We start from the raw sequence: 24,325 nt of genomic DNA, 5'->3' as shown, positions 1-24,325 counted from the left end.
TACATTATTTAAAATATGGCTGGTATGTTGAAACCACAATTTTGCTTTCCCATAATTGCAAGGAAGCATCCTAATATTTAGAGTAAGTATTGGAAAGTAGTAAGTGATGTATTTTGCAATTTTAAAAACCTTACTTTTTATTCACTAATTCACTAATTATTTTATTTTATTTATTTATTTATAAAATTTATAGACTGCCCATCTTAACCTAAGGTAACTCTCAAGATATTTGAAATTAGTCTGGGATGACACTGCCAGGTTAGTTACAAATTTCATATAAGGTCAAATTTAAGTGGCAATTTCCAAAGCGCAGGGGTGACAAACTCACGGCCCGCGGGCCGGATGCATCACGTGCTGCTCCACCCCTGCTTGGTTTAGCAAAGGGGGAAAAAGTCCCAATACGTCACGTGACACCGCCGTGACACCCCTGCCATAGTGGTTCAAATCATACAGAAATGGAGAAAAAGGAGGGAAACATTGTGAGGAATCCTCAGAGTTTCTGCTTCTTACTTTCTTATTCCATCTCTCTCAATTATTCTTTTAATTATATCTCCTTTTCTCGTTAAGTGCTTTCATTCATTTATTTAAAACTCTCCAAACCATTTAAAGAAAAGGGAATTCCTTTATCTGGCTGATTTGAAGATTCCACCTACCCACCCACCCCCACAAAGTAGGTACAAACATTCAGGGGAAGAAAGGGCTCCTGGAATCATAAAATATGGATCATCATTTTAAAAAAGTGATATAGGATGAGACTATGTTCAAATGAAGCCCCATTTCATAAGTTGAAACTCATTAGTGTATTTGGACTCTAGGGTTGTTTCCATGACTATTTTTAAATCTAATGGAGTAATTATCAAGGCCATTGTGTGACCTGTAACTTTTCCTTGTTAAAGTTACATGCAATGCTTGTTTAGGTACATCAAATACACTGCTTTGATTTTAAATAATTATTAGATTATTTTTTAGAAAATTCTGGCCCACTTACTTTCACATAATTGTCACATTCTCCACCCAATGTACTGTATCATTGAAGCTGGGAAAACAATATCAGATAATGCTTGCCCAGGAAAGCAATATTAAGTGTAGCCCTCAGACAACAAAAGGTTATCCATCTCTGTTCTGTCTGAAGTGTTGACTATAACACCGTACAATTATTGAGATGAACAAACAAACAATATAAAAATGATTAGCACTCAGTTATGCACATTGCTACAATTTACAAAGGTCAGAATTGCATAAGTGGACCTACATTTTAATGAAATGAGTAGATCTCTGGAAGCTAAAATTGACAAAAAACAAAGAAACTGATAAAATACTTGGAACAATAAATATCCAGCTGCCAGTGTGTCCAGCTGTGCTTCTTCACTGAAGAAGTACTTAACTCATCCCATTCCATTGTTTGTACACTGCAACTTCCTACTTGGCTTTGAAGGAGGGGAGATCTTTTATTACAACCCAAAACAAATTGGGCTCAAGGTGAAGGAAAACCTTTCTTGTTTGCCTTTTGCCATTCTTTTTTCTTTTTATACTTTCAGCATAAATTTTCTGCAAGAACGCTGCCTACTAAGCATTTAATTCCAGCCTTAGTGATATGTAATTTAGTAATGGTTAACTAATAAATCCATCCAGGTGATACAAACACATACATATACATAAAAAATCTAAAATGAGATTAAAAGGAAAGATTGAAAAAGGGCAAATGAAACTTTAAAATCCTGCTACAGTTTGACAAGCATAGCTCTCTTAGGACAAAGGCAGAAATATCTGTATTGAAGGTGCTGAGACAACAATCAGCTTCAGTTTTTAAGGATCACAGTCATTTTGACCGTTACCATTTTACATGACATCACCTCTTCATTCTCCAGGTGGCAGATGTTTATACAGAACAAGCAGTAGCAGATTATTGCCCCATAAATAGACAGCTCAGATGTAGATTCTGGCCTCTAACAATGTAATGTTCATCTTATCAATCCTTGGTAGCTACCCAGACTATTTAAGTGACAGCATCTCAAATGGATAATATAAACATGTATCTTCATGGGGATTTTCCCACCCTGTTTTCAGATTAGATTGAACTTTAGCTCCCTTCATCTTAGTCCACAAAGCAATGACACGAGTTGTAAACTAATACATTTGAAAGGAATAGTTTGGGGGATATTACTCTTGAACAGAGGAAAGCAGCTAACTATTTCAGGGGTCATTTTGAGCCTCCGATTTTAGCATCTAGTTCTCAACCTGTCCAAGCTCCTCATCTTTTGCATTATTATACCTTAAGCAAAACAGAGTCCTTTAACTTCCTTCTTCAGAAACATAAAACAATGCCAGAAAAGAAAATTACTGTCTTTTGAAGAATAATAAAAGTCTAGTTTCGACCTATCCAAAATTCAAAATTTTGCTCCAGTTAAATAGATTTGTAGATAAATAGATACACCTTAGATATATTGTAGATAAATGCATATACTATAAATAGATACACAAATGAAATATTTCAGATTATTGCCACTCCAGACCCAGTCAAAGTTATCATTATGTTGAAGAAAAAATAACTACTTGTAAAACCTTTTGAGAGGTACTCTTTAATTTTGGACTTCCAGATAAGAAATAGCAGACTGAAGACCACTCCATGAAAAGTGGTCCCAACAATTGCAGCAGATGAAGAACTGGCTAGTAAACTGGCTCTATGAAACCTCTATGGACTTGAGATGGCCCACAAGTGCTCCAGATAGATCACAAGTAGACAATAAGATTAGTGGCCTCTGTGAATTTAGAGTTCTGTGAGATGAGCAATCTTGTTCAAACCAAGGTCAGTGCCTTTGAAACAACACTACTTTGCATATTATCTCCTCTAATCACTTTTGGAAATTGCTTGTTATTGGAAACACCTTATAGACTTTTTGCATAAAACAGGAAAAATGAAATTACAATGTATGGTTATATAAGTAAGATTATAGAAGGAATACAGTCATGATGTAACTAGATAAAGAGGCAACTTTATAATTGTACTTATTACTGCTGTAAAGAAGATCAGAAACTATTTCTCCCTATCTTTTTTCTTTCTTTTCTATTTTATTTTTTGTTTTTTCAATCTCCACATATATATGGAAATTGCATATTAACTGCTTTACCAATTAGAAATCTTTGGATGGATAGCACTGGGTGAGTTTCCTTCAATCCTTAGAGAAAGGAAGTTTTAATTAAAACTTTTAGAACTTAAATTGGAATAATTCACAAAAGGGTGACTAAAACTTTCAGAGAGTTACAAATGAAATAAAGGTCCAAATAAATTTGAAACAGAATTTTGGAGTTAATTCTAAAAAAATCCTTCCTATGGAAAAATATTTTTGCTTTTTTTTTTTTTTTAATTTGATTTATATGCTGCCCTTCTCCGGAGACTCAGGGCGGCTTACAATGCGTTAAGCAATAGCCTTCATCCTTTTGTATATTTATACAAAGTCAGCTTATTGCCCCCACAACTGGGTCCTCAATTTACCTACCTTAGAAAGGATGGAAGGCTGAGTCAACCTTGAGCCTTGGCGAGATTCGAACCTGCAGTAATTGCAGGCAGCTGGTCTTAATAACCAGCTTAATAACAGGCTCAGCACTAAGGCTCTTTGATTTTTTTTTTTTTAAATAAGATTTAAAAATTAGGCAATAGAGGCAGAAGTTATTACAGAACATATTTCAGAATTGGCTTTTTTGGCAACTGCAGCACACCACTGGCTCATACAGTACTTAAGTAATTGTCTACTAGGACTCCTAGATTCTTCTCAAAGTTACTGCTGTTGAGCCAGTTACCATGTATTCTACGCCTGCACATTCAGTTTTTTTTTGCATAAGTATAAAATTACAATTAGACAATTGCAATAAAGAAGACGAACTCACAAATCTGAATTATAGTAATGGAAGAGAACAAAATAATCTAACATATGACATATTGAAGGATATTTTTGAAAAATAGACTCAGAAATTAATTTTATTGTGTCAACAGAGACATATGCCTCAGAGGAAGGACGGTGTATAAAAGATGTTATGGAAGAAGAACAAGTTTTACTTGACAAAATTGAGACTAAGTTACAAAGGTCAAGCTACAAGAATGACATGGAAAAATGCTGTACTGTACTGGACATGCAAAAGAAAATGTCTGCTTTTTTAAAAATTAAAAGTGATATACAAATAATAAACCAAGAAAGTGACATGGATAAGTTTCTTACATTGGATTTACAAAACAGACATTAAAATTTTGAAGAACATCATGAGAAGGAACAAAAAAACATGAAAAGAAACCAAGTGCTAAGACATTATTGGAATGAACTAAAGATTACAATTGTTAAATAAAGGAATATATATGTTATTATCTCTGGTAAACTTTAATGGATTTTCATTGACATCAGAACTGAAATGACAATGCTTTATGGATTTATTTGTAGATCAGAGATGGGATATGGAAAGAAAAAAACAATTGTTGTTTAAGATGTGATAAATTACTAAGATTATTTATACTTCTGTTGATGAAGGTAAGAACTGTGTGTGTGTGTGTGTGTGTGTGTATTTCTTTACTGTATTATTTTTCCTTCTTTTGTATTTCTCTTTTTTCCTTGTCTCCTTTCTTTTCTGTATTTCTACTTCTTTTTTATTTTTCTATCTTCTTAGTTCATATTCATTTTTACTGTTATAATATTTATTAAAATTACTATACAGACATTCATACTCTTTAATTTTTGTCATCAATTTCCTGTTCAAAAGGTAGTATTAGAGTGACATTTGAAAATATTTTAAATTCTAGAAGTATGGTGCATTGGTATTATCTTTTCAGTTGGTTAACAAATATGATCATCATAAGGTGTCTTTCCGCTTTGCCTCAAATATTTAAGATAAAACTTCAGAGGTATCTTAAATAAATTGCTCATTAAGGGGGGTTTCAGGGTTTCAGGCCTGGACACAGCACGGAAACGGCATTGGTCGCGTTGGTTGATGATCTCTGGAGGGCTCGGGACAGGGGTTGTTCCTCTGTTCTGGTCCTGTTAGACCTCTCAGCGGCTTTTGATACCATTGACCATGGTATCATGCTGCACCGGTTGGAAGAGTTGGGGATGGGGGGCACCGTATTACGGTGGTTCTCCTCCTTTCTCTCCGACCGGTCGCAGTTCGTGTTGGCAGGGGGGCAGAGGTCGACCTCAAGGCCTCTTATATGTGGAGTGCCTCAGGGGTCGGTCCTCTCGCCCCTCCTGTTCAACATTTATGTGAAGCCGCTGGGCGAGATCATCTGTGGCTTTGGGGTGAGATACCACCAGTACGCTGATGACACCCAGCTGTACATCTCCACCCCAGGCCACCCCAACGATGCCCTTGAAGTGATGTCCCAGTGTCTGGAGGCTGTGTGGATCTGGATGGGGAGGAACAGGCTCAGGCTCAACCCTTCCAAGACTGAGTGGCTGTGGCTCCCGGCATCCCGATATAGTCAGTTGACTCCATCACTGACTATTGGGGGCGAGTCGTTGGCCCCCACAGAGAGGGCTCGCAATCTGGGAGTCCTCCTGGATAGGCAGCTGTCCTTGGAGGAACATCTGACGGCTGTAACCAGGGGGACCTTTTGTCAGGTTCGCCTGATCCGCCAGTTGCGGCCCTTTCTTGATCGGGATTCCCTGTGCACAGTCACTCATGCCCTCGTCACCTCTCGCCTTGACTACTGCAACGCTCTCTACATGGGGCTCCCCTTGAGGAGCACCCGGAGGCTCCAACTGGTCCAGAATGCAGCAGCGCGGGTAGTGACGGGAGCAGCCTGGTGCTCCCATGTAACACCGCTCCTGCGCGAGCTGCACTGGCTCCCAGTGGTCTTCCGGGTGCGCTTCAAGGTGTTGGTTATCACCTTTAAAGCGCTCCATGGCATAGGGCCTAGCTATCTTCGAGACCGCCTGCTGCCACCGACGATCTCCCATCGACCCGTGCGCTCCCACAGAGAGGGCCTCCTCGGGGTGCCATCAGCCAAACAGTGCAGGCTGGTGACTCCCAGGGGGAGGGCCTTCTCTGTGGGGGCACCTACCCTCTGGAATCAATTGCCTCCAGAGATAAGGAGAATCCAAGACCTCAATGCCTTCCGCCGTGCCCTTAAAACCTTCCTTTTCCAGCAAGCCGGGCTGGCCTAATTTTTAAAGTGTTTTTAAGTGTTTTGTTTATTGTTTTTAATTAATGGGGCCAAATTTATATATGTATATTTTAACTGTATTTTAATATTTGTACTTAATGTTTTTACTTGGCTGTTCACCGCCCTGAGTCCTCAGGGAGAAGGGCGGTATACAAATTCAAAATAAAATAAAATAAAATAAAAAAAAAAAAAAAAAAAGGAGATTATTATCCAAATGGACTATACTTCCGAATCAACTGAATGTGCCTAGGAAGGTTTGATTTCTGAAAATGGAACAATTTGTAGTCTGCAATAAAACTATATTTTAAAACATTTTAGAGATACCTTACCTGCTCCACATGACACTGAGCACTTAGGACGGATGATGGCCCATGTATAGTTATGTTTTAATATATGTGTTCTTTCGGTTTCCACTTTAGGAAGAGAATATTCCCATGCAATTCCTAGATTTTTACCTTGTGAGAGAAGCTGACAAAAGCAAACAAAGGAAGCTATCAGTTCATGCTTAGTGTGTGCTAAATAATAAAAACTTCCATAATTAGGAATTCCTGGCCAGATAAATAAATACAACATTTGAAAATATTTAGAATGACTCAGGTAGAACTGAGGTGAATCTAGAGAATTATAATATTTGTGTAAGTACAAAATGCATAAATCTCTGGAATAGAAGTAAGGACTTGATTTTGTTTCTTCGTTCAAGAAAAATGGATTTGCTTAGCAAAGTAGAGCAAGTGTGACTAGACCTCGTCCATCAGCACAAGCTAATAAATATCCCATCTACAAAATTTATACTTAAGTGTGTATAAAATTAAACTATATGATCATCCTGAAATGTTGTGGGTGATCTATTAAATGCTGTTTTCATTGCTCTTGGAAGGATGGAATAATTCAAATTGGCAGCAGCATTCTGGGGAAGAGGTACTGATTATGGTGTGGCCAGTGGATGAAGGTCTTAATACCTCAGGATGAGAAAGTTCACCTTACTAGCCAATAACTGTTTGTTAGAGCCTGAGACCATAAGAGTGATCCAAATGATATTGGTCAGAAATCTGGGCTCCACACCACCTGACCCTGACATTTTTGTTTCTCTGGCAGCAAGTCTTGTCTTAGGTCACACCATGATATGGAGAATGACTTGAGCTGCTGCATTAGCACAATTGCTCCATTGCACGCTTAGAAGCCTGCTGGCCATTTGGGTATTCCCATTAAATTCCCTACAAAGTGATAAGACACATTAAAACAGGTTTAAACATCAGAACACACACACACACACACACACGTATATATATGTATGTATATATATGTCTATATATATATATATATATATACACACAAACTCATAGAACAGCCAGAATTAAGATCAATCTATATCTATCTATCTATCTATCTATCTATCTATCTATCTATCTATCTATCTTAACTACCTTCTTTTTTACAAATAAAATCTTATGTCATTGGAATCTGTCTTGTCTGTTCACAATTTTAGATATGACTAATGAATTCTTTTCTCCTATTACAGTTCCTCAGTTCATGGGAATGTGTTGAATATCTAATTGGCTATGCCTGAAGGAGGCCACTACCCATAAGGATAGCTTGCTCAGTAAGTGCAAGTTTGACTAATCTTCCAGCTGTTTAGCACTGAAGAAGTAGACGTAACTGTGGGGTTTTTTTTCTAATTTTAGAGGCATTGATTTAGGATATCTCTTCTAATAAGGTAAATATATTTATAGTCTGTCATTCCAATAAAAGCTGTGACAAGTTGATTTTGGTATTTAAAGTAGTATACACAACAAAAATAAATAAATTGACAGCAACAACCTCCCAAATATTTGTATTCTTTTGATGATGGCATGCTATGTGGGAATTAGATTCATGCAGACTGTTGAAGAAATGCATGTTCCAAGGTGACTCAGGACCATTGAAAAGGAATTGGCATAGGGGTTGCTATGCCAGGAGGACAACATGAGATAGAATTTGTGTACCTTGCACAGATAACTAAAGAAAGAAAACAAAACAAGAAAGAAGATCCAGGTTTTTCCAGCTAAGTTTTAACTACAACCCCTTAATTAACTTGTTTGGGGAATTTAGCAGCAACTATATTATAAGATAAACACATTTTAACAGAAGCAATACTGTTGTTTGCAGAGAGAGAGATAATTAATATCTGAACTGTAGAGCAGTTAGGTCATAAACTAATGACAGCAGATACAGCAGGAATGGAGAAGTATATCCCCTTCCCCAAATCCAAATTGTTTATAGGAAGGACCTAATCACTCCTGAACATTCATGACACAGAATTTTAATGGACTATTTCATTAATTACTGCAATTACTTCATATTTTACAATATAGCTGCTACTACAGCTGCTATAGTTGTTAATCAAACCTATTCTGTCATTTTTGTGGGGCACAATTTACTTTGCATTTTTCTATATAAGCTTCTGGGAATAATTTTAATGATAGCAGCATAGAAATATGTTTAATAAATAAATAGATTTTCAGAAAAACCAATTGTATGGACATCCTATCCCATACTGTATTCTCCATAGTTATCCAAGTTTATTACTATTCAAGGGCACTGCAGAAACAAAACTGCAACTCCCCTAACAATTTTGAAGGGGTAGAAAATTGGGTCATTTTGTTGTTTTGTTTGGAAAGTGAAGGGGAAAAAATTCAGAAATGTTACTCAGAAATGTGTTTTGGAAAATAATATCCCTGCTCTGGTTCAATATTTCAGCTTCAATGTTCTGTTTCCTTGGAATAATCTAAACTGTCCCATGCTTCTGGGAATTTTAGAGTAGGAACTAATTTCCTTCCTTCCTTCCTTCCTTCCTTCCTTCCTTCCTTCCTTCCTCCCTCCCTCCCTCCCTCCCTCCCTCCCTCCCTCTCTCCCTTTTTACTTGAATGCTCTACTTTTAATTTGCCTTTTATTTGTTTTGAGATTTTATCCATAGATATCCCCAGTCTTTTCATTTCAAACACATACTGTAAGTATACTCTATACTACTAATTGAATTTAAAAAAAAAATGAATTCCCATAATAGGGGACAACTTAGATTATCCCAAGATTATTATTCATTAATTGCAATCCAACAACATGTGAAAGTGTACAAAATGATCAGATTCCTTTTCTATTCTTTGTGACCTCATTGTCTCCTCTCATTGAGATTTGGTCTAGCAGCAGCAGGAAAGGGGGAAAGCAGTTAAGTTGTTCTCTAGATCTGTATAAAATATATGTAATGTTTATAAAAGAACATTAGGAATTGCTGAAGCTTGTATTTTGACTACATTGCAAATTCAGAGACAAAGTCATAATGTCAGTTATAAATATCCATGACTTTCTAGAGTATAGGTTAAACTGCAGTAGGTCCTCATTTCAGGAAGGAGGAACAGAGCTATGAAGCCTAATAAAATTATGTTCCTTATTCAACATATTATTTTCCAGTATTGTATTATGACTGTTCCAAGGTGAATCACAATGGAGGGGCTATAAAGAGAGATCAGGTTTTGTTAACCTGCATTATCCATGTATTGGACTTTTCAGTGGACATGATAAAGTAATATGAGTCCTTCAGGAATTCTAATTACTTTTATACAGTGAACAACATTCCATGACAATATCACTTACCTCTATTATAATACTCTCATTTGTAGGTCCAGAAGCACTTAATGTCTCTGGGTGGTTATATGGTCTTTGATAGACAAACAGAGTCCCAGCAAATTTATATTTCCCAGGCCAGTCAACAGTCCAATAACCATTGAGGTGGTACCTTTTACTGGAAGTGCGAACAGCAATATAGGAGTTGGATACATTCATCTCATACACATTAATGCTTCTTGCTCCAGCAGGAATTGTGACTAATGTGTAGTACTCTAGATAAAGGAAGAAGAGAGACACTTCATAATGCAATAGCCAGTTCCAGATGATACTGTGGACTTTAAGAAATAAGTAAATAAACATCTATTAACCCCAATGTAGGTTTCTGCTAGGAATTTGGAGACTTAAAGTGAAGACATCATGATGTAATTATTTTATATATAAAATCCTGTATATAGTAGAAAGTTCACTGAAAGATATACCGGTACTCAGAATTGCAGCTTTAGGCATGCAGAGGGCCAAAACTGTCGACCCTCGATAAATGTTTTCCATTCCCTCCCTCTTATATCCCAAGGATTTAGGGCAGAGCTAGCTTGAGTTTCTTCACAATGCTTTCTTCATTTTCCAGGCTTAAAGTGGGTTTTTGTATCTGTTGCTACATAGTTTCTCCAAAGTCATCTCTTTAGCATTTCTACTATATGAATTCAGGCATCTTTAAGCATAGGACACTGAAATTGATTCTTGTGAAAAATGGTTACAGTCCTCCAGATAAATTCCTTTCCAAGGAGATGCAGAGCCTACGTGAGAAGTCTATTTCTGAAGTCTTGGCCAAATTTCCTCTCACCCCTGATCCTGCCATCCTGAAGTCAGACTCTGAAATAAGGGCACAGGCATGCATATTAATCTTTTTTTTTCTGAATTAAACACTGGAAAGCAGAAACTAGAAAGAAGTGCCACATTTCTTGGGAAAAATAAGCCTCCTTGAAAATAGGCTGTTATCTCAAGTAGATAAGCACTAACAATGGGATATAAGCAACACCAATTGTGTTACAGTGGGATAAAAGCCTGTCCTTTGTTTATTCAACACTGAAACATAGTGTTTCAGTTGAGGCCAACCTGACCTAGATTTTTCTGTGTTTTGAAACTGTGATAACACGCCATCTACTCCTGAAGTTTCAAATAGCAGTACTGTAGAGTCATCATCTTGCTGGGCACATAAACTGCACATGAAACATTCCTATACTGTTTCTATACCTGAAGGATGCAGCCTTTTCCCAGGGTCTTGGAGATACTTGAAAAACAATAGCAAGTCTTTCTACTATCTTAAAGACTGAAACCAACAGTCATACCTACTTTCACCTAAGAAGTAGATATAATACCAAGCAATGATGTTGGGCCTTGAGCACAATGTTACACTAACCATGTTCTTGCCTCTTATTCTACAGGGAAGAAGGGTAAGAACATGATAAAAGGACTGACTTCCAGGAGCACTAAGCATCATGTCATTTGAACATGAATTATCTGGAGATAAAAGAAATTTGGAGTCAAGATGAGAAATACAGTGGGGAGACTATAGTATGACATGGGGTCTACCTCATAGAGTAGCAGAGTCATTTGATGTTTTTGAAAGCATATTGTGGAATTTCTGTAAAAAGCAGAAATTTGGCTTGTACAATTGGCTGCTACAAGGATATGATCAATAACAGACCAATTTGCAAGAAAGTAAACTGAAAACGCTGAACCCCATCCACCTCTCTATTCCTCAGTAGACTCATTCATGTTTTTGTCCAGTTGAGTGGTAGGTCTCTGCTGAGATCTTTTACAAGTCATTACCTTTAATCATAGACACACATTAAATGTAGTTTTCTAGCCTTCAGAGAAGAAAGGCCAAAATTTTTTATAAAGCAGCTTTATTGTCAGTCGTATGGAAGTAAATCATATGTGATGTTCTGTCATAAAACTGCTCATTTAATTTGCTTTTATCATTCTTATTTATATAGGCATGCATGTCTTTTTCTGCAAATAAGCACAGAAATATTTTTCCTCTAATAATTTCCTGTAGATAATTTTAATGATGTATTATATTGAAAATATTTTTAAATTCTTACGATTTATAGAGTGTTGTTTTGTGTACTGCCCTTTATAAATTCTGCAACTTGAATTATCTCCTTTGCATACTCCACAAGCATCTTCTACAGCACTGGAGCCTAAGACATGATCACAGCCAACCACCTGGAAAAGAAAGACTTCCTTGATGCATGTAAACTTACATAACATACAGTAGTTTAATCTAAAGGTTTACAAACAAGAATCAAAACATTTCATTTTGCTGGACATTTTGGTGTAGCCTTATAGAGAAAAAGCCTGCATCTTTTGTTTACATATTTTTGCATTATGTGTATGTATTATGTCCATTGTTTATATTTTATTAATACAAAACTATCTTCATTTGTGATCGATCTAAAACATGGCTTCTCCCTCTTCCATATATTGTGATTCTTTTCAGAGTGTTTACCTGGCCCTTCTTGCCATTTTAGGTTGTCCAAACGTGAAGAAAAAAATAAAAAGAATAACACAGTGCTGAGCATTTTATTTACCGTTTAATAGAGAAATAGCTAATACCTTCACCATTCCCTGCTCATCCCAAAGGACCTCACACTACATGAGTATTTCTCTTGAGTATTTTCTCCTCTATCATAATTCATAGCTAAATTGGAGAAAAATATTTGAGGAAAAGGGTTTGCAGAAATGCTATTGATAGAAGGAACGGAGGCTTCACACTTGCATTTTTTATTTTTATCCTCTTCTATGTAAAGATTTGGAGCAGCATTTTGGACATTAGGAAAGAGCTTAGCTGTTTCCTAAATAGCCCCTACTATTAAAAATGTAGTAGTTTCATTGCTGACTGCTGACTGTTTCTATGTAATATTTTATGGTAGGTGTTCTGAAATTCTTTGAAATTGAATTGAACTTTGAATTAGTTATAAAAGCAGCAATTTTTGTGAAATGAATGGGAATAACCATTAATTTGAAAGGTGAATTCTCTGTTTGTTCATAGAACTACAAATTTGGCCCTCTTCATACCCAGAGAGTCATTAGTGCTGGTAAGGGCCACTTAAATTCAATTCCCTGCCATTGCAGGAATCCATTTTTAATTGTTTTAAATTTATTTATAACAATTAAGAACAACAAAAATACAAATGCATATAACAACATTAAGGGATCAACACAATTTCAAAACTGATGAACAAAGCAATTAAAAAGTAGATAAATTAAAAAATCTTGGAAAGTAAATCCAAATTAAAGCATCCCAGGCAAGTAGTTGTCTAGATTTTCCTTGAACATATCCAGTGAAGAAGAATCCATCATTGTACCTTAAATCCATTATTCTGAGTCCTGCACTCTGAATGAGAGAGAATAGGTCTTGACCTTCTATGACATCTTTCAGGTATGTGATGAATGCAATTATATGCCCTCAGTATCCTGCTCCTTCAATCTTTCTTCACAAGACTTAGTTTATAGACAATATCAGTATTGTCCTCTGAGTCTATTGCAATTTCTTAGAATTGTTCTTCAGTTCTGATGCTTAAAACCCAAAGCAGTTTACAGGTAGTTCTTGACTTATCACCATAATGGAGCCTGGAATTTCTGTCATAAACCATAAGATCATAAGTTGAGGCACTTACTCGGTGGAGGGCTGCTGCCAGTTCAGACCGGTTTAGGCGAATCGGTAGTTCCAGCAATCAGCTGGCCCCACCCACCCACCCCTGCTCTATTCTGTCCTATATTTCCTTCTTTCTGGCTCAGCTGATTCGCATGGCAGTTTATTTCTGTGCCTCCTCTGTGCTACTTACCAGGGCTGCCTTAGAAGATAAGCAGCTGAGCTTCAAATTGCTGTATTTTGAACGCTGCGTGCAAGTGCATTAGGCACATGTGCACGCAAAGTGCACGCTCACAGAACCGGTTGTTAAACTGGTTGCAGCCCACCACTGCACTACTTGATTGGACCTGATTTTATAACTATGATTGTGGTGGTTACTAAGTAAATGCTACAGCTATTAAGTGAATCCAGCAGTTGTTAAGCAAATGCCACAATTTTTAAGCAAATCAATGTATTCCTATGGGTGGGTGTTTTTTTTTTTTGCTAAAAACCAGCCGAAAAGGCCAGAAACTGGCACAAACCATAGTAATTTGCAGTCATGTGACTGCTAAACACTGCTACTGGCTGGAAAGGTGATCCAATTGCCATGTGCCTTAAATGTGGTCTGCAGGGTATGTGCAACTGTTGGAACTCTGAAACTGGGCTGTAGATAGCTTTTGGAGGATGTGTCATAACTTTGAACCATCACTAAATGGCCAGTCATAAATCAAGGACTAATTGTAAAGTGAATGATTAGTTCCCAAAAATTGGAAATTATAATTCTGTTGATACAACCTAAAATTACATTTGCCTTTTTTGCACCTATTGCATTACTGACTCATAGTCTCAGTTTGAGTCAATTAATATTCCAAGAACTTATTCCTGGTATTCCCTATATATTTGATTTAACTGAAAAACTTCATCTGATCATGGAGATTTGAGCTCTTTCAAAGTAAAAAGATATTGCCTAACCATATTTCTATCCATCTCAAGCTTCATTCCTGCTCTTCCTCCTGCTCTTCATAATTTTCTAGCAAAAGACATTTTTTTCTTGGAGACAACTGAACCAATGTAGGAGTTGAAGAGCTTTGCCTTTTCTTTGTAATCTTTTAGCATTTTGTCTTCTTCACTAAGCATATATAGATTCTTGCCATTTCCTTTTATTTTGAAAATATTTCAATATTTATGGAAACCATTTTTGTTATTCTCGGTGTCCTTCACCAACTTCAGTTCATTTTAATATCTTGTAAGATATTAAAAGCCAAGACATCAGCCTGGCAACCAAATGTAGGTTGGTCTACTTTATTGTGTGTCTGCTACCTATGGTTGTGAAAGTTGGACCTTAAAAAAGCAAGACAAGAAGAAAATTGACTCCTCTGAGCTGTGGTGCTGAAGAAGCTCCTGCGTATTTCTTGGACAGCAGAAATGACTAACAAGCAGCAGAGGTGACTAACAAGCAAGTATAGACATGCCACTAGAAGGCAAAATAACAAAACTGTATCTCACTTATTTTGACTATGTCATGTGCGGGAATTCACTGGAGAAAACAATTCTGTTTGAAAGAGTTAGCGATAAAAGGAAACCAGGCCACCAAAGAACCCAGTTGTTGGACACTATGAAAACTGACACCAGCTAGTCCATAGAAAAACTCATAGCGCAAGATGGGAAAATGTGGATTTTCATCATCCATGTTATTTTTAGAACCAGAGAGTGACTTTGGCCCAGACATTTTGGGCTGAGAGAAAATGATTGGCCAAAGATCTGCTTTAAGCCTAAGGCAGGACTAAAACTCACAGTTGCTCAGTTTGTACCCCAAATCACTACACCAAACTGACTCTGTAAATACTAATTAGAGATATGAAATGCATATTATCAGCAAAGAAAAGTACCTAAGTCCATCATTACCTCACAAATACCATCAATACAAACATTGCGGCTATCCTCCAAACAGGGCGTCCCATCTTTTACTTTGTTTGATAAGGAAAAGAAGAAATCAAAGCCTTCCGCAATACAGTATAGTTTGCACAAATATTGTTCTGAAATGGAAAGAGAACAAGGAAGCCATTTATTTTTATTTTTTTCTACATCGCTAGAACTGGAAGTAAAATATGAATAAACCTAAAGTCGCCTAAAGACTGCAAGCAATCCAATGGGGCATTTTTCACTTCATTTTTTAGAAATTGTAAACCTGGTAAATGAAATAAATTGTATCTTTCTACTTTATTGGTTATTTACATTTGTGATTTTTAAAAATCAACATAACTCTAAACAGAAGAAGGAAAATATATAAATCAAAGACCCGGTGCAATTAAAAACTGAGTGTTTATTAACTTAAAAGATGAGAGATTTCACATCATGCATATTCTCCAAATGAAGTAAGTTTACATTTGCCTGAATTAAATCCTAAATGAATGAATAAGTGCTTTTATCCTGCTTTCAGTACTATTTAAATGGAATATTTAAATAATACATTTAAATAAGGATACATTGAAGTGTTGATTTTAAAATGCATTTGTAATTTTAAAGATGTTGAGAAAAGGGCAAACCATTACAATGGCATTAACCAAGAAAATTATGCAAATTCGTTCCATGTTCTTTTGGGGGAAGAATTAAAACATATGTTTCTTATATATACATTAATAAAGCTTATGTTATTGCATTGCTTTCTTTTATTCTTTTTCTTTTCCTCCTAGGTTATTCTATTCTTTTTCATTTCATTCTCTTTTATTAAACAAATAAAGCAAGAGGGGAGGGGGAGAGGGAGGGAGGGAGAGGGAGAGAGAGAGAGAGAGAACATGAGTGAATGCACCTATTTTCCCCTTATTGAGATTCCTGGAAGGCAACAACTTTAATATCCCTAGATTGTGATCTTCCTTCTATGCTTTTCCTTGTGGTGGTGCATTCCAAGACATCCCAAACACTCCCTAAATAGGGTGCTTAATATTAGAGGCCATCTTTATAGAATACATTCTTTTGATGTTTAACAATTACATTTGCAAAATGAACCATTTCACAATTTAAAACAGAAATGTATACAATCCGAAGCCGTATGGCTGAATGCAGCTGGTCTGATTTCTTGAGGTTGGGGGTGGGGCTGGTCCTATCACACATGCAATTTCATTCTTCTGACACTTTCAAACATATTTAAATTCACCTTCTACTTGAGTGTATGGTTTCCACTTGTAGTGCCATCCTCTGAACCTCTTGCTGTTGAATTCTGCACACTGAGCAGCTCTAAAGCTAATGCTGTTTAGGGGACATTTCTGAATGTTACAAAGCTTCAACATCCGAGAAGAACCTTCACAGAATTTCCCTCGATGCGAAGGTCTACAACATTAATGGAAAATCTACCTCAAATCACTTATTAATTAATAACATAAATTTAAATAACCCAATAAACAATAGAAAATACATGAGACATTCATATAGAAGCTTGTGATTGAAATGTTCTTATACCATCAGCCTAATATGTATATAATTATGATAAAAAAAGTTTTACAAAGTAGTTGCTCTCTTAATAAAAGCTACGAGGTTCAGTGTGAGACACAGGACAGCTCCCCATTTACTCACATTCTGTTCACTGCTTTCCATATGAGCATGCTTAATCTAGAAATAGACCAAAATGATTGCCCCTAATTTGTCACCCAATTCACAGGCTGCTGACAGTTGGGAAATTAGCACCTTCAAGTGGTGCAATGACAGAATACTTGCTACAGTCATTTTTCCTTGCCAGAAAACCTCTGAGAAGGACTAGAATACAATTTTTAAAAAACTGTCCATAATTTTCATTTTTTTGAGAGGTGATATTGATGTTGAACTACACTGAGAATTTCTCTTTCCATCATGAATTGATTCTTTTTCTATGAAATGGAGAGCCATACAATTCAAGGAAAAATGATATGCAAACTTTTATTCCTGAGCATTGTTTGTGACATTAACTCATCTATTACCACTCCAGCTAGCTTTACTATGTTTGCTGCACTTTCACTAAAATATGTAATGGTATTTTGGAAACTTGAAAAACCCAGAAACATTATTTTTGAAATTAAGACTATGTATATTCTCCAGTTAGGTATGTATCATGATAAGGGGCAGAAGGTGCTAAATATTTTTCAACTATTGCTCCTTGGGCCAAGGAAAGCCAAATGAGAAGCTTAGTAAAGTGGATTGTGTAATATATCCTAAGCGTACCACCTTCAACTGAAATGCAAGCATTTACCCCTCCCTATTGTCAGTTGTATCTTTAGCATTATCAATGTGGTGAAACAAAGCAGACTCCTGAAATGATGGATCAGAATGCATCCCTTGCAAATGCAAATAGAAATGCAGCTTTTAAATAACCTCCTCTGCCATTTAAAGATTTTTCATTTCAGAGATTGTTCTGAGCATCTTAATTCTGAATGTACATGAGTGCCTCTTAATTCTACTCACACCTCTGAATCTAATTCTTGTTCACAAGTAACAATGCATGAGCAGAGCAATGGACAGTGCTGGGTGCTTAACTAAGGACAGGAACTTATATTTAAAATTATACGGAGATATAACAGGGGTGCATTTGAGTAGATTTTCAACACAAGAATTTAGAATTTAGAATCAAGCACCAACAATAAATTTGTAATCCTGTGCAGCAATGATTTGTATGCCTGCTTAGTCACCTTCTCAGATATTAATTTCAAGTACCTCAATTTCCCTTCTGCTTTTTATTTTTGAACAAAACAGGATTACTTCATATTAAAGAGTCTACCTTTACAATCCTTCAAGTAAAATACTCTTCTGCACAAGAGGATCCATGGCCAGATGAGTGAACTATTAGTTCAACAAAGAAATAGATCCAGTACATCTTTTGGAGGTCCAGCATTGTGTCCTAATCCTGGGCTATTTTTAAAAACAATTGTTCATACCATAAATAGTTATGATTAGCTTTAACAATTTAGATTGCATCTCAGAGTGCTCAGACCCGAAACATAGAAACATCCAGTCACCTTGGATTAGAACAGGTTCGTTCTCGATGAGATATACCTCCTCCACAGGTTCTAGAACAGGATGACCAGCTGGACCACTCAGACCAATGTCCATGGATTGGTTTTGGTCCTTCATCACCATATTTCACACATTGGCCACCACGGCACCACTATAACGTACAAGAAGTTTGTTTGTGTGAGAGTAAGCAATTATTAATAGATTGCAAATTCAAATAATATAGGGCTTGGCAGTACTTTGTATTATTTTGGAAACAAAATGGGGGCCTCCGACACTGAACAGTAATAGAATAATACCACACCAGCTATAAGCACTTGATAGCAGACTAGTTACTACATTCAGGAGTAATTGCAGATTTTGGATGTTTTTGAGATGGCCCAACTTAAAGTAGTTTTGCTATGTAATACATCTATGTGAAAGAACTACAATAAACCCAGCTTACTGAACTTCCGGTTGATGTCACAGTGAGAATAGCTTGGAAAATAGCGGGCTCCACCCAGCCTTGTGAAATCCAGTCGGTAACCGCTGTCGGGAGGCCCTACAGGGTCAAAGCTGCCTTGTAGGGGTGGTGAAGAAAGGAGAGGCACTTCATGGACCATAAGGAACTCACTATTTCCTCATTAGGTCCGAACGACAGCAGGGACAACGGCTATTTTTGGCAGTCACAAGCTGGGACAACTGGGACCATAAGATTTCTGCTGGAGTGGTCCGTGGACAGAGCATTGAAACTGGTTGAGATAACTTCCAACTCTTACTCCAAAGATTTAATTTAAGTACAACAATTTTAAAAGATAATCTCTAAGCACTAATTAGACCCATGGAGAAAATTAAAGATGGAAAATTAAGAGGCGAAAGAAACGCTCAAGGGAAGCTTTAAACTACAGAAAGCCTGGAAAAAAGCTTAAACAATTTGATTTTTGGGAGAAACTTATGGACTTATTGCATAATCAGCTGTTTTTGACATACTGTTTAATTTTGGACTTGGGAGCAGGATAGCAATCTACTGGAAGAAGGGGAGCACTACAGCACTACAGCACTACAGCATCAGTACTTCTAGTGAAAGTGAGGTTCAATACACATAAAGTCTAATACACAAAATAGAAAAAAGTAAATAACACTTAGAAGGCGGAGTGACCTTGACTCTATTCTAGAAGACAATTTGAATATTTTGAAAATACCTAATGAGTTTCTTTTTCCTCTTGAAGATTTCTAAGATGAACTAAATTGCAAATAATTAAACTTTATTGAAAGTGGCTATTGGATTATGAACTTGAAAGATTGGAGGAACCTAGTGGATTAATTTGGATTTGGATTATTAAGGCTATTTGACAGAACATTCTATGAGACAAAAAAAGAAAGGTGATAGAAGAGAAAAGAAGAAAAGTTAAATAAGACTAAAATTTGGACAATTGGGAAGATATGCAATTGGAAAATCATAAGGCTATAAAGAATTTTAAAGATTATAAATTTAGAGGATTTGGAGGTGTAACTATGGGATTGATTGAATTTTATTAAGTTGGAGTTTTAAAATATTGAGACATTGGAACCAAAGAAGTATACTGAGCAATCTTTATTAAATTGTTACAAAATGGAACTACAGGGGATAATAGAGGCAAATGAAGAAATAATTTTGACGCTCAAAAACTTGCATGAAACAATAAAGAACAATAAGGAGACAAGGGAATTGTCTAAAGATAAAGAAATGAGTGTAGAAACCACTCAACAATTGGGGGGAAAAGATGAACATGATATTCAGGAAATAGATGAGAAATTAGAAGAAGCAGTGGAAGGAAAAAATAAAACAAGATGCAAGAAGATAAAGATAATGAAGAGAAAGGATTAATAAGTAGGAATCAGATAATTCCTTAAAAGCTTATAATAGAACAGAGAGAAAAAAGGGAAATCTCTACAAAAAGAGAGAAAGATTTAGAGAAAAAAAAAGAAAAATCTCTTTTAAAAAAAGAAAGTCTTACTGATGGGTGTCAAATAATACAGCAGAAAGAGAAAAAGGGCAACCTGAAGGGAATGTTCAGTAGGTATAAAAAATATCAAAAAGAGTTATAAGACTCCAAGAAAAAGAAATAAAAGGGTGATTAAAAAGTCAATAAAGGATGGAACTCCAAAAAGGTTAAGAGATGATGGATAATGGATAATGATGGATGATAGAGCCTGGAATGCTATATCCAACTCTGTTGTTACAACCTCAAACTCTCCCAGCTTCAGTCACAAACTGTCTAATGTGGACCTCACCCCATTCTTAAGAGGTCCATAAAGAGGGTGTGCATAAGTGCACCAGCATGCCTACTGTCCCTGTCTTACTGTCCCCATTTATCTGTATTTACTTCTTTTGTTCATGTTTATGTTCATACCTATACTTGTTATCTTGTACATGTTTGACAAACAAATAAAATAAATAAATAAATAATGATAAAAGATATTATTATAATAAAAAGAAAAAATAGAAAATACAAATAGGGAAAACAGTAGCATACATATCAACAGATAATAGAATCTATTATAATTAAAAATAAGCTAATCTTAGTAGGTGGAAGTTTAGGATTATGTAATCTAATTGTATTATTAATATTAATAGTGTGTTAAAGTATATTGTGAATTTAAACTTTTAAGGATTAGAAATTGTGGGAATTTTGAGATATATTCCTGGAATTGATTAAATTTTGTTAATATTTGGCTTTAGTAATCCTAGACATTTGGGATATTGAAATTATGGTAGAATAATGAGTAATTTTCAAAATATTAATATTAGTAACTTAGTAGGGGATAACAAATACATGGCGCAAAGAAATGTTATTTATGTTTAAATGAATTAATGGAAAAAATGATAAAGAATTATAAAGAGAGAATGGTACTGTTGAAGTTGGAAAATCAGGACTATGCATACTTATTTGTATTATTATTGTTAGCATTGTTTAAAAAAGATTTGACCCAATCAATACAATGTCCAAAAAATATGTATGGTGTGTATTATATTAAAAAATAAAAAAATTATATAAAAAAATAAAAATAAACCCAGCTTTTTACCCAATTTATAATCATCAGACAGAAGCACCCAACCAACTTTATTTGAGCTCAGAAGCCAGGCAAGGTTGGGTCTGGTGAATTTTGTCAGCAGTAAGACTAGATTGGCAAATCACTTCCAGACGGTTACCAAGAACCCTGTTCCTGAAATCAGGAGTTAAGATTAATTTAAAGAAGAGTTTATTTTTAAGTTACAATCAACATGCAAGTAGGGTAATTCTACATCTTTAATAAACATACAGATAGGATGCAATTATTTTCATACACCTTCCCCCCACTCATTGGCTTTCTGCAATGAGGTGGACTTTTCAAAGAACAAGGGTCTTAACAGTAAAACTATCTTATTTTGAAAGCCTGCAATTACTATAGTACAAAATTTGACAATTTTTTGTATAAATTTTGAAGTACTGATAAATTTAGTAACAACTAAATTAATTTACGGAGATAATACAGTTAGAGGGGATATTAACTATGATCACCAAGAATATGTAGCAATTCAAGAGGGAATATATTACGGATTCAATTTCAGTGACTGAATGAATATATATATATACATACATACATATATATATATATATATATATATATATATATATATATATATATATGTATATGAACTTGGCAGGGAATGTTAAATAAAACTCCCTGTTGACACCCCTGGGGGTGAAGCATTAATATATGCAGTGTAAAGACTCTTTCTTTGAAGGCATACAAATGTTGTAAATCAATCTGAGGGTATTAAGAGGCAGATGCATGACTAATTTTAATGAATAGAGTATCAGTTCTCTATCCTCTGCATATCTAAGTCTCTCTACTTGACCTAAGTCCAAGTTTTGCCTAGATCCAGCAGAGATCTTAATAATAAACCTGCAGCAAGCCAAATCAAATATAATTTAATTTTTCCATAAGCCTGTCTATCAAAGACAAATTTCTACACTGCTTCTTCTGTCTACAATTAGTGGGAATAAATAACAATGTACTTATTATTAGAGGTCAGGAACCAAATAAATTACATTTGGATGGTTTACAGAAGCCCAGCCATTGTTTTGAAACACCATAAGTCTCCTGGAAGTCCTAATGCACATTGTTTCAATGGCCTTTAATGCCCTTTCATATGCTTGATGCCATGATGGAATAATAGGAAGGAGACTAAGTGAAAACACAGAATTTTCTTTTCAAAAAATAATAGTTTTTCATACATGGTAACTTTCATTTTAGGTATTTACAAAAAAACATCACATATGAAAAAAGTCTTCTGGCCATGCAATTATTAAAAAGATAGATAAAAAAGTTTCTAAACCTATTTCTAATACAGATTATTCATTTCTTGCTATGAAGTAGTTCTCATACATGTTTCCAAATGGGGTGGTGGCTTTATTCTTAGTCAGTTTCCTAAGCAGAACAAAGCCCTCAGTCAATTATAGGACATATTTTATATAATTGTTTTGTTAATTTTCAGGCATCATTTTACTTTTGGAAATTGCTTCTAGAATAACTTTTCAAAATGGCATCTCAACTAGGTGTTATTTGGATGAGGAAGGAGCTGAAAGCTTTAGAGCAACTTGTGCCAGTCTCTTCCTAGTATGTCCACAAACAGAACTGAAGGCATGTTGAAGACAAAAGATAAGTAGACTAGAATGAAAGCTCTACCACTTTTCTCCTCTTCATGCATTTGTGATAGAATATGAAAAAGGCTTATTTATTTATTTTATTTTATTATTTATTTATTTTGTTATTTGTTTATTTTATATGTCATGTTTCTAGACTGCCCATCTCTCTCAAGGATGGGTTTACTTTACATGTAAACATAAGAAATAGCAAATATTAATACAAATGTTGCTGCTAAACATAGTCCTAATATATGCATCATGTTTGGTGATATGTCTATGTTGAGAAATCAACATTCAAAAAATTTAAAAGTTCTGTACCCAGTTTCTAATTTGAAAGGTTTTGAAAAGCTAGAGTTCATTTAAACTGATTTATTACAATTCAGAATTCCTGCTTCAGCTGAGCTATAACTAAAGCATGAGATGCTTGAGATTTAGTTGACTTCATTTTTGCAAGAAGATTTATATTTTCCTCTGAGACACCTGGTCTTTGTGATAAACTACAGCATGCCCAAGGTCACACAGCTTGTCCAGGGGACAAAACAATAAAAATTTCATTTCTTTTCACTATATCCACACCTTCAGTTGTGATGTTATTGCCATTGTCTCAACTTCAGTCATGTTTGGTGTAAAAATAGAAGATGAGTGGTCAATGTTAATTTTAATTTCTGTATGCTTTATTGTTATTACTAAACTTAATGCCCATAATGTCAATTCTGGGAAGTGAGCATTGAAAAGTAGTACACCTGTATATATCACTACTAGTAAAATGCAATCATTGTTGCTCCACATTATTTTTCTTGAAGACAAATACCTTGATATGCAGAAACACATAAATGTTTTAAATGTATATTATCTAACTTTATCTTACTATATATTATCTAATTTATTGTATATTATCTAACTTCTAATTTATAGTATCTAACTTTTCCTATGATTGAAAAAAAAATAAACATTTTTTAAAACAGAAATAAGTGCATCAAAAGAAGGAAAACAACAATTGGGAAAAAACTTCAAATATACATTCATTTTTTATGGCCTTTGACTAGTCAGTGCTCTTGTTAAGTATTTGAAGAGTTATTTCAGTTTAAATATTTCAGGCTTTAGATCACAGTCTAAAAAAGGGTCTTGGTGTTACTGTCAATATCTATATTTCACTTTCCTTTTAGAAAGAAAGCTTGGTAGGCAATGATAAAAGAGGTAAATCTTAGAAAATATCTATGTCTCATACTGTTGGTTGAGAAGTCTCAACACATCTGTAGGTTACCAGATTGAAAAGGCTGGAATCGTTCATTCTAGTCAGATGCTGACTAGAGT

General features: G+C 35.4%; 1 protein-coding gene across 2 annotated transcripts in view; it reads right to left on the bottom strand.

Annotated features, from left to right (window-relative positions):
• Positions 1-24,325, bottom strand: part of ADAMTS16 (ADAM metallopeptidase with thrombospondin type 1 motif 16) — an 86,165-nt gene that overhangs the window by 27,465 nt on the left and 34,375 nt on the right. For both annotated transcript variants that reach the window (XM_070939113.1, XM_070939114.1), the window contains exons 12-17: positions 18,365-18,513; positions 16,537-16,709; positions 15,288-15,418; positions 11,851-11,974; positions 9,773-10,017; positions 6,475-6,613 (exon numbers count right to left, since the gene is read on the bottom strand). In XM_070939113.1, coding sequence (XP_070795214.1) covers positions 6,475-6,613; positions 9,773-10,017; positions 11,851-11,974; positions 15,288-15,418; positions 16,537-16,709; positions 18,365-18,513 — 961 coding nt within the window. The remainder of the gene's footprint in view (positions 1-6,474; positions 6,614-9,772; positions 10,018-11,850; positions 11,975-15,287; positions 15,419-16,536; positions 16,710-18,364; positions 18,514-24,325) is intronic.

This window comes from Pituophis catenifer, unplaced genomic scaffold, assembly GCF_029215685.1.
Source record: "Pituophis catenifer annectens isolate HBS135680 unplaced genomic scaffold, rPitCat1.0.hap2 SCAF_3, whole genome shotgun sequence".
NCBI lineage: Eukaryota > Metazoa > Chordata > Lepidosauria > Squamata > Colubridae > Pituophis > Pituophis catenifer.
Note: the sequence above shows the minus strand (reverse complement) of the source record. Positions and strands in the feature narration are given on the sequence as shown.